Raw genomic sequence first — 12,134 nt, forward strand, 5'->3', positions numbered from 1 at the left:
TATCACTTAGTTACACGTATATGATTTACTGTTCTTGACACGAAAGTTGACCTTTCAATATTTCATATCAGAACTAGTCTTTGTTTGGTGGTTGGTATATCATTGCAAATTTGAATTGAACCTTCTAGCTATGCCAACACAGCGAACAACGGGTTCTTATTTTTGAGTTTTGATTTGTTATGATTTTCTAAAGGGCTCCCCTGGGAATCAGTTGGAAAACTGAAGGGACTGCCACAAAGATCTATGAGTAAATAGATAGATAATAGACAATGAGCGGCACAAAACGCCTTTTCAAAACTTGTCAACACTGGCGCACCAACAATGCCCTAATTTGCTCTAAAACCCTACAGATAGTGGGTCACTTCGTCTAAAGCCGACTATCCTCGGGTAAATTAATCTGCTATCAATCACTGTTAGATCCCAGGGTGAAGACGAACTCCGATGGCAAATCAAAGTCGAACACAGAGAAAGCCCCCTCCCCACGAGACGCCTGTCAAAGACTTGACTAATGAACTCGGAAGGCGCGGTGGTGGGGGGTTGGGTTGTCCTGCCGAGTGGAAAACCATTAGAGCGGCCTCCCCGGTGATGTTTAGATGGAGCCTGAGTAAAGTGAGTCAAGATGGAGGCTCTCAGGTGTACAATTAGGACGTGATAAAGTATTCAGAGTGGGTGAGTGAGAACAGGGCCTACAGTTGATACTGTTTAGGACGTGATAAACTAGTCAGAGTGGGTGAGTGAGAACAGGACCTACAGTTGATACTGTTTAGGACGTGATAAGCTAGTCAGAGTGGGTGAGTGAGAACAGGGCCTACAGTTGTACTGTTTAGGGCGTGATAAACTAGTCAGAGTGGGTGAGAACAGGGGCTACAGTTGTACTGTTTAGGACGTGATAAACTAGTCAGAGTAGTGAGTGAGAACAGGGCCTACAGTTGTACTGTTTAGGAAGTGATAAACTAGTCAGAGTGGGTGAGTGAGAACAGGGCCTACAGTTGTACTGTTTAGGACGTGATAAACTAGTCAGTGTGGGTGAGTGAGAACATGGCCTACTGTTTAGGACGTGATAAACAAGCCATAGTAGTGAGTGAGAACAGGGCCTACAGTTGTGCTGTTTAGGACGTGATAAACAAGCCAGAGTAGTGAGTGATGTTATATCGTATGCAGCTGACTAAAATTCTGATGTAACGTTTACCAGAACCACTTACAACAGAGAAAAAACTTGCTGTAGCTACAAGACAACAACTCTTGTGGCTGCATGATCTAGCACATTGCAACTGAGGTACCGTGCTAGTCAAAGGTTGAAATATGTCTTGTCGTCAGTTGACTTTATCACAGATTATTGACAAATACAGACAATTCACCAGACAGGCTTATCGGCCAGAGTCCCGTCTATGCACGTAACGTTCTGGGCCAGTGCTGATACAGACACGGGAGGCATTTCGGTGTCGTCAAACCAACAAACACGTCAGTGTACATCACCGTCTGTCGCGTCAAATCATTTGTTGGCTGATCTTATTACGCGGATAACACAATCATGTCCCGTCCCGAGACACACGTTACCCTCTCCCGGCTCTGCCGTGACCCAGATTCACTAATGGCCAGAGTTATGAACCGTACAAAATGGATTATAATTGAGCCATGTCTCGTATGGAGCTATTATTTAGATTTGATCCAGTTTGGCAGTTTCATCGCTGTAGAGCTCTAACTGTCAAAGACGCGGGACAAATGTTACCATCCCCAATCCTAAATTTGGCCATTTACCTCCAAACTCAGTCAGAAAATCGTGGAAGAAAATCCAGGCTTTGTTGTCACAATATGATTACGTTTCAATATCACGAGCCACACGTGCTCCATTAGCTGCAATCAGCGCCACACAATCAGAACCAAGGACGAGACCACACAAGCAGCACCACACAGATCAGCACAAAGACGGGACCACACAATCAGCGGCCCGGATTGCACCACACAATTAGCACCAAGGACGGCACCACAAAATCAGCACAACATAATCAGCAGCAAGAACGGCACCACACAATCAGCACAAAGGGCAGCACCACACAATCAGCAGAAAAGACGGGACCACGTAATCAGTACAACAAAATCAGCACCAAGGACGGGACCACACAATCAGCACAACACAATCAGCAGAAAGGACGGGACCACACAATCAGTACAACACAATCAACACCAATGGCGGCACCACACAACCAGCTAAAAGGACGGCACCACGCAATCAGCACCAAGGACGGCACCACGCAATCAGCACAACAAAATCAGCACCAAAGACGGGACCACACAATCAGCACAACACAATCAGCACCAAGGACAGGACCGCACAATTAGTACAAAGGACGAGACCACACAATCAGGATAGACGGAACCCTACCTGCCCTTTGATTTAATGCACAATAACCCAAGCGCTGGCATGATACCATCTCCGGCTGTGCGTGCAGGCTCGGCACTGAACACAATTAGCGCGAGTGCTGCGGCTGATTTACGGCGTAGGCCATAACCCCCAGAATGGCATAAACTTAGCAAACGGCGGAGGCAGCAAGTAACAACTGCTATGTTTTAACATAAGGGAAGAAAACGGACAGTGTTTCCCAATCTAAGTCGATACTTCTTTGAGGATGGATTTTAATTTAGATATTCAAATAAACGTGTGTGTTTGTGTGTACGTGTGTATGTGTGTGTGTGTGTGTGTGTGTGTGTGTGTGTGTGTGTGTGTGTGTACACACATCGGAAACATATAAATGTTGGTTTCGTTCTACGATACTACTTAAATGCTCTGTACTTCAGCATATTGAATGCCACAAGCGGACAACTCACATCTCTGATCAAATATACATGTACAGTCTGAGATGACGATGGTTTTTAAGAAGACATGTGCGCATGCGCTGATGAGCCGAAACGATGACGCACGTGCTGATGTCTGCCCCGCCGAGGATCGACGCGAGGTGGTCCCGCAGGTCAGCCCCGACACGATTCCGGCATTAGCCGATTACTTCCACTCCCGCAAATTAGATACAGGAGCTTAAGTGTGCCGGAGACCCACGCAGGTAGAAACTGGGAACCCATGCCGGTGATACGTCATGCGTCGGGGAGGGGGGGGGGGGTGCCATCTGTTTTCCCTGATCAGCTACAGCTCCGCACAGCTGGGAAAACGGAATGGATGTAGCCCAGAGTTGTATCCGCCGGAGGCTGATATAGGAATGTGCTTGAGGCCCAACTGATGGCAGTCTCGGGGTTGAGCTCATGGTTCCGATTTGTTGATAACTGCAGTTGGGAGACCCGATTCAATCCTGGGTTGGGCATTTCGTTTGGGGCTGCACCAGTCTTTCAGAGGGGACATAAAATGGGGGCCCCATGTTCTAGGAGGTGCCTTAAGGTCGGGGATGAATCTAGCTAGTTACTTAATGTGAATCACACAGCGGTGACGATACGTCGAGTAAGGGAAGAGAGAATGGCTGCGGGCTCAGAATCGCTAGTCAACGGAAGAATTATTTTACTAGTTTTTTTGCTAAATCTTATACATTGTGCAAACTTGATTATGTCTTCCGAACTCCCCTCCGTGAAGTTGTCACGCTCTCCGTTCCTCGTCAGGCCGTGACTTCCGGTGGCACTACAGCTAAGCTGAGACGAGCGGCGATCCGTCACCTCCGATGAGCCGTGACCAATACGGCAAATGTCACGCACGTTAGGGGCATGCTGTTAGGGGCTTATTTATGGAGTCTGTTAGGGACTTATTTATGGGGTCTGTTAGGGGCTTATTTATGGGGTACTGGCCATCTCAACGGGGACTGACGAATGGGGAGGTAGAGTGTTTACTGGGATCGTGGAGGACGTGAGAAACAAGCCTAAACTTTCTACAGCTGTGACTTGCTGCTTTCAAAGATATTGAAAGGTAAATTGTTATCAGCGTGTACCAGAATCTTTGTTAGCGTGTACCAGAATGCTTCAGATGACGCTATAAAAATGCACATCTCTGTGCTGTTGCAGGCTCGGTGTATATGATGTGTGTAAGAAAACATACATGTATGAGTGTATGACGTGTGTATTAGGCGACACATGTACTTGTATAAGATGTGTGTACCAGTCGGTACGTGTGTATGATGTGTGTACGAGGCGATACGTGTGTACTAGAGAGTACGTGTACGTTACCTGTTTGGTGTTGTGTGCAAGATCTGTGTACCAGACGGTATGTGTGTAAGAGACGCTAAATGTACGTGTGAAAGATGTGTGTACGAGACCGTTCATATATCATGTGTGTAAGAGGCGGTACGTGCATCATGTGTGTAAGAGGCGGTACGTGTATTATGCGTCTATCTCACCTGGTTGGTGTTGTCGTCCGACCCTGTCCCGTCCGGCAGTGAGAGGTCCAGAGGCGACGGTCTGCTCAGCGCTGGGGAGACAAAAGGCGACACGTCAGTGAATAGTTTCATCAGGTCGGTACGTCACTAATCAAAGATACTCTTTTTACACAACCAATGGCAATGCTTTATTCTTACAGATTGACCGTTTCGGTGACCATCTGTCACCTTCTTCAGGGCAATTCTGATTGCTTCACACTGTACTGCAGGACAGGTGAAGAGCTGCTCACAGTTCAGATGCGGTCACAAATATGAATGCATATATAACTACTTTACGTTTTGTGACCGTATCTGAACTGTGAGCAGCAACACCTATCCTGCAGTACAATGTGAACCAGTCAGATTTGCCATGGGGAATGTGACAGACGGTCAGCGAAACATCGATGAGAATAAAGTAATGGTTGGGTAAAAAGAGTATCTTTATTCGGAAGGGCGACTCGTCAGCTCTATGGTGCTATCATAATCACTCATTATCATACAATGTAATCTATAATGTGATTCATGAAACAGATAATTTTACTACATGAATAGAGATGAGCCGTGGTATTGTATGTATTAGTTTTCTTTGTCATGAAGATTGGTTAAATGAAATCCATATCCATAGCAGCTACAAAGCTAATCTTGTCAGTAAGGCAATGGGTAGTAGGGGATACAAATTTTTAGCAAAGCGGGGAAGTTTTTTTTTGGGAGGATAACTTGTAAAGGTGTTGATACACCTGTTTTGTCCTCCCTTCCACTTGTTTTTGCATGTGGTAAATTCAAATAAAGAAATAAAGAAATAAAGAAGTGTGTAGTCTGTAATTCATATGTGATATATTGTACAAGGGAAAAAGTTGGCTGTGATTCACCCATGGGACTGATCTCAAGCTTTTAGTAATAGTAGAGTATTGAAGCATGGAACAATGCAAAATGTACAAGCTTGTCATTTTCTGTTTAGCATGTTTAAATAATTCTACAGCAGTTTCGGTGCCTGGCCAGTCCTACGCACACAATGTTATCTATCCCCTGACTCTCTACCTTCTCCCGGAGGCGCGGTGAAGGCCGTTAGAAACCCCTGATTTATCCCGAGTTACGCGAGTTTGCTGCGGGTCTGTTTAGGAGGAGGTCTGTGCCGCTGCCGGATCGTTACAGGCTGCATTAGCCAAATTGCAGCAGCCACCCCGAACATGCAGCAAATTGGATAAACGTCCCGCGCAAATAGGGTCAACTCAACTTTCGCAACCTCGCCAGAGCTGGAACTTACAGCTGGTCCACGCTGGGAGCATAAGAGCGGACGTCAGAGATGTGTTGCGCACTAGTGTGGGGCTCACAACGATTACTAGTATATTATAATAAATTCATAATAATAACTTTATTGCAAGTTCATGCCCGATGGCTAATTGCAAACAAAGTAAAGCAGTGGTATACATAACAGATACTGAACAAAGAAAGAAAATGAGATTCATAGATGAATTAAAAGAAAAATAACATCTATTCTATTTGATGGGTTTGACTTTCGTATGCAGTGGGATATGAACTATGATGCCTTTAACGGGCTCTAGGTCTTTGAAAATCCTTTCTTTCCTCTGGAATTTTTAGTCTGGTTACCATCCTTCGTACTAACCAATATTGTTCTTTCCACTTGACACCCAACAAGTTTGATGGACAAAGAACGTATCAGGCGTAAATCCGAAATTGGGCCCAACATCGCACAAGCTCGGGTTGGCCCATCCCATAGGCAGCAGAGCGCCTGTTAACACCACCTGCAGCGGACTCTATTTTACGGGTGCTTCCGCGTTAGGAAAATCCCGGGAGTTAGTGGAAGTACACTTCAGTAACGGTTCAATAGAAGCGGGTTCAGAAGGGCAGGAGGAGAATTTTACATGAGATGCTCTGATGTCATCATCTGAGACTAGACTCTCCTTTTTTAAGGTCGCAGTGAGAGCGCAGTTCGATCTCCGTTTAGTTGAAAGGGGCCTAAGGAAATAAAGATGATATACACAAATGAATGATTTTTTAAATGACGAAGTTTGAACAGTAAAATTACTGATAATCTGGACTGATGACGCATTTTTGTATCTATTTGTTTACCCAACTAGCCATTGGCTGTTTTTCGGGATCAGCGGTCGCGAACCGCGAAGCTAACAGCAAACTTGCTGGACGTGCGACTTTTCCCGCGGGAAATATCTTGCATGAAGCCGAAGGCACGTCATCAGAAGTTCTTTTTTCAATGCCCGCGTAATAAAACGCTGACACATCAAAAGTATACTCCTCCTAAAACGACCCTGCGCAAGTGGCCAGGCTGTGTTTTCGAGCTAACATCCGTCTAGTGGAGTCGATAGCTACGACTTAAGTATTGATTCTCCTCTCCCCAAACGGATACTTTAAGTCAATTGGTCCGAACTCTCGGCTTGGGGCGTCCGCCGTGAGGTCAGGGGTCAGTTACAGCGCGAGACAACTTACCTATCGCGCCGCAGCGTGGAGCGAAAGGTGTTCCAAATATTGATGAATTTGAAAAACAAATATCGCGTGTAGATGTGTGTTACGTTTCACTCCAGTTTGAACATGGATGCCTTTATATCTAACATAGATATGTATGATTCACTATTGATTTTTTTCAGCTCACTCGCGCTACCTGTGCATTTATACCCTTTTTGCAGAATGGCAGGCTTGGTGTCCCTGTGGCCTAACTGGTACCAGCCGCACAGTCGAGCTTCTGGTTCCGATTAGCTGGCACCTGATGAGCGGATCTAACCACACATCAGAATTAAGGACCAGAGCGGTATACGGTAATGAGCTACAAAACACGGAACATTCTAAATTTAGTTTTCCCAGCGCCCCTCGAGGCGAAGCGCGCAGCTCGGCAGGTTTGAAGCAACACTCCGCCCGCCTGCTTTAATATTTCGGAATCAACCCCCGCAGGATGAACCTGTCTGATCGTGACTGTATGTCATGAGGCTGTGATGTCGGGCTGCTGCGGGCCAGGGTTTAATTGGAGCGGGTTAACTTTTACAATAAGTTCGCTGCGGCTCGGTACAGTGTCGCAGTTTGCTGAGAGAATTGCCTGTTCGGGAAATCTCATTGACATAACTTTTCTTTCATGGCTTAATTCGGAGATGTACTTCCAGATGTTAGGAGTGACATCCATCACTCTTCTTCGGCGTTACTAGACTGGACTGGCAGAACAAATATATACATGATTTACATTTCCTATCGCTGTTGTTTTACAGTATTTGGTGTACGTCTCCCTGCTGTATTCATGTTGTTGGCTTTCCCGCCTTTCTCTCAGACACAGGTCCCTGAGTGTCCACTAAACAACCAAAACCGGATTTGTGTAAATCTAGGTTTTAGAACTGGAATATGGTGCAGGATGTAAAAGGGTAATTCGTTAAGGGACCTTTTCGTCGCTCAGCTGTCCCAGCCACTATTACTATCATAAGAGTTCAATTGTTACTATATGTTGTTACTGTGCTGTTACTGTGTTATTACTGTGTTGTTACTGTGCTGTTACTGTGCTGTTACTGTCTTGTTACTGTGCTGTTACTGTGTTTGTCACTGTGCTATTACTGTGTTTGCTGCTGCGTTTAACGCGGGTAATTTCAGGCCGTCACACGGGACGTCTAACTACAGGCTATAACGTTATAGCGCTACTTCGTGTACCCGGAAATGCGGCAATTCGTTTTACACAGGCGAGGCCGTTAGGTCGCCGTGAGAACAACCCGAGGCCGTAAAAGCCCGGAAGTTGTACCGGCGCCGTGACCTGGTTTCAACACAAGTGGGGCTGTCGTAGGCTGTCGTCATCGGTCGGTGCTATAGGAAAAGGCCAATGAAACCATCCCAACACCCCCGCCCCAGGAAAAGGCACATGAAACCATCCCCACAACTCCGCTCCAGGATTGCAGGAAAAGGCCAATGGAACCATTTCCACGACTCCGCTCCAGGAAAAGCCAATGAAACCATCCCCACATCTCCGCTCCCGGAAAAGGCACATGAAACCATCCCCACATCTCCGTTCCAGGAAAAGGCCAATGAAACCATCCCCACATGTCCGCTCCAGGAAAAGCCAATGAAACCATCCCCACATCTCCGCTACAGGAAAAGGCCCATGAAACCATCCCCACATCTCCGCTCCAGGAAAAGGCCCATGAAACCATCCCCACATCTTCGCTCCAGGAAAAAGCCCATGAAACCATCCCCACATCTATCACTCCAGGAAAAGGCCCATGAAACCATACCCACATCTTCGCTCCAGGAAAAGGCCTATGAAACCATACCCACATCTCCGCTCCAGGAAAAGGCGCCATGAAATCATCCCCACATCTTCACTCCGGGAAAAGGCCCATGAAACCATCCCCACATCTACGCTCCGGGAAAAGGCACATGAAACCATCCCCACATGTCCGCTCCAGGAAAAGGCCAATGAAACCATCCCCTCATCTCCGCTCCAGGAAAAGGCCCATGAAACCATCCCCACATCTCCACTCCAGGAAAAGGCCTATGAAACCATCCCCACATCTACGCTCCGGGAAAAGGCACATGAAACCATCCCCACATGTCCGCTCCAGGAAAAGGCCAATGAAACCATACCCACATCTCCGCTCCAGGAAAAGGCCCATGAAACCATCCCCACATCTCCGCTCCAGGAAAAAGCCCATGAAACCATCCCCACATCTTCACTCCAGGAAAAGGCCAATGAAACCATCCCCACATCTCCGCTCCAGGAAAAGGCCCATGAAACCATCCCCACATCTCCGCTCCAGGAAAAGGCCCATAAAAACGATCCCCACATCTCCGCTCCAGGAAAAGGCCCATGAAACAAACATCAGCCCATCTGGTCTCGTCCTGAACATCTGTCAGTTTTGCATTACAATCTTAGAGCAGATGTTAGAATGGAAATCGTCACGTTATTTTCCTGGCTGGACTGTTTTCCAACACGCACCAACGTGAGCTGCAGAAAACGTTTAAAGTTTTGTCCTCTACAGTCAGTGGTTAGGCTCCGCTTAACACAAAGAAAGTCCGACAAAGACGTTCTAAACAAAGCTAGCCGCGGCCGGACCTCTGCTTGCAGGGTTCAAGTTTTGAAGCGGGCAGAAAACGACCCAACTTTCCATCCCGCTTGAACGCCCCACGACCTGAGGTGACCCCTACATTACAGAAAGCAATCTCGCTATGCGCCCTGACATGTAACTCTCTGGAGACCTGGGCTTGTTTTATGTAACGATATGAACATCAAAGGGCGTCCGGCAGGGGCGAGAGGAAAAAAAACGCTGACTCTGAGAGGTTCTCCTCTGTGTGACATAAATCGGGAACCCGTGCTGTGGAGGAACAAACTCTCCACAGATCACAGGCAACATTATACAATAACAGCTTTTATAATGGACGGTGCCAGAGCCGGTATTCATAGTATTATATAGACCAATAGTTTTAATGTAGTAATTTAAATAATTACATGAAATCCGTTACATTTCTTGAGTCTGCTTTGTAATGTCTCTTTGTCATCCTGTCCATCTCAACTTCCATTTGTATTGCCCTTGTCTCTGTCAGCAGGGCCAAGCGTTTGAACAAGCCACAGTCCTGGCTGTACTGAACTGCCAAACCAATAGATAGATAATTAATATTTATATGTATCTAGGGACACCTGAGAAACAGGTCACCTGAGTGTTCTCTGATGATTAGTAGATAAATAAATGAAAATCCTTAATGAATGGAGCTGAGATCAGATCGTGTAAAACGGGGATGACGAGATGACCGCAAGGTCGGCATAGATTACTTTTTCATGGAGGCAGCCATTCGTTGCCGCGTAGACCCTCAACAATCTGGTAAATAGTCGTCATTGTAAAGTATGTATAGCACATCAGGCCTGACGTTACTAATACTAATAACGCGGGTTTATGAATATATGAGTGTCTTAATTTACCCGCCGTTTCCATCGAGGGTACGTCACAAAGAGGCTCCTTACAACGCCGGTCCAATAGCGCTGTTGACAAATCTACTCATGCAAGGACAATAACGAACAGAGTCTGTGCTCAGGACTCAGCGGGGCGCTACATAAACTGCTAACACACTTCTGTCAACCTTTTACCTATGGACGGGGCGGAATATATACGGCACGATTCTGTCAACCCCTCACCTATATACGGGGCAGAAGATACACGACACACTTTACAAAACATCTGCCAACCCCTCACCTATATACGGGGCGGAGTATACACGGCACGCCTCTGTCTACCCCTCACATATATACGGGGCGGAATATACACGGCAAGCTTCAAAAAACATCTGCCAACCCCTAACCTATAGCACAACTTTACCATAAACAACGCAATGTGACGTTATACTTTTTTTAACTAGCATACGTAGTCCAGTGTTTAATGTCACATTGCGCCTGGTCCAAGAGGTCGTGAGTTTGAATCCTGGTTGTGCTTCATACCCGAGAAACGCGCTACTGGAAAGGGTTGCAGTCCATAGCCTTGGTCCACTGTGCCACTGCTCATTGTACATTGTCGAAAATAGACAGGGGAGTGCAATGAACTTGCAAACACTGTACATGACATCTGTCTTCTCTGCTCATCTGTTCATTGAATGAGTCCATTTGAGCTACACCGGGTCGAGTTCACTTTCGCATTTCCTTCGATAATTTCACAATATCGTCCTCCCTGAGTGACGTGGTTATGATAAAGCCGGGGCGATGAGTGGACAGTAATCCGCCCGATCCGCTCCCAGCCCGGCAGCGCTGTTATGAGGAGATTATGACACACAAAACCAATTTCAGTCGGGGTGACCTTCAGGCTGAAGGTCGTGTCTCCCATAGATGAATGCCGAAAAGATTCTTTCCTGTCTGTCAGTTTCACTTTATACCCGCCTCACATTAGGCGCGATTCGATCGGAAGACTAGTTTACGAGCTCTAAATGACATTTTCGTGAGTAAGACGTCCCGTGTTCTCACGATCATCTTGCGATTTTTAGGGATCGCCGGCAATTTTCAGGAGTCTTACGACGGTCGCGGTGCAGCGAAACATGTTCTTAACATAAGCGACAAGTCGCAGGAGATCCCCGAGATCGCAGAGCTCGTTACCGAGTCGCAGATCGTGCGTGCAAATCGTGCGTACCTCGCAAGGGTATCGGTCAATAGTCTTGCGTCAATCCAACGATTGAAGACCGATAGGCGAGCACAGACATAGTTATTAATCATCGAACGCAAATCGGATGGCGAACGCCCGTCAGTCGGGCGACGTTCGGGCGACGTTCACCCGACTTCCGATTGTTTACAAATATTGAATTTCTGGGAATGTGAGGGTAATTCTAACATTGTGGCCCCTGTGGCAGTATGTAGGCTGGCTTTGTGACACACTTTCCTTTCTTGTGTCATTTCTATTATGCCCGCGCATTCCATTCCTTGGTTAAAAAGATTCCGACAACAAAATAAGCAACCGTATTGATCTCTTGCCTTTTTTGAGGAACGTTTTGTATTCCCTTGTCCGCGTGCAAGAGGTCTTGGGAGGTTCATTATCATAGATTTATTCACCGTCGATCGCACGAGGCTCGCATATATGTGAGGGGGACAGATTTTGGGCGAAAAATACGCAAGACCATCTTAAGATCTTAAAATCAGCCGACCTTCCTGCGACTGCGAAGTACGTCCGAAGATCGTATATAATGTGAGGCGGGTATTACCACCCCACCCGCACCGATTTCTTTATACCCCTGTCACACTGCGCGAAAATCAATCGGACGACGAGTCTGCGGCAATCGCCCGAGCCTCGCTTTATAATAATAACGTTACTCCAC

General features: G+C 46.7%; 1 protein-coding gene across 2 annotated transcripts in view; it reads right to left on the reverse strand.

Annotated features, from left to right (window-relative positions):
* Positions 1-12,134, reverse strand: part of LOC118420902 (spore wall protein 2-like) — a 29,163-nt gene that overhangs the window by 11,929 nt on the left and 5,100 nt on the right. For both annotated transcript variants that reach the window (XM_035827981.1, XM_035827973.1), the window contains exon 2: positions 4,329-4,399. In XM_035827981.1, coding sequence (XP_035683874.1) covers positions 4,329-4,399 — 71 coding nt within the window. The remainder of the gene's footprint in view (positions 1-4,328; positions 4,400-12,134) is intronic.

This window comes from Branchiostoma floridae, chromosome 1 (genome assembly GCF_000003815.2).
Source record: "Branchiostoma floridae strain S238N-H82 chromosome 1, Bfl_VNyyK, whole genome shotgun sequence".
In the NCBI taxonomy this organism is placed as follows: Eukaryota; Metazoa; Chordata; class Leptocardii; order Amphioxiformes; family Branchiostomatidae; genus Branchiostoma; species Branchiostoma floridae.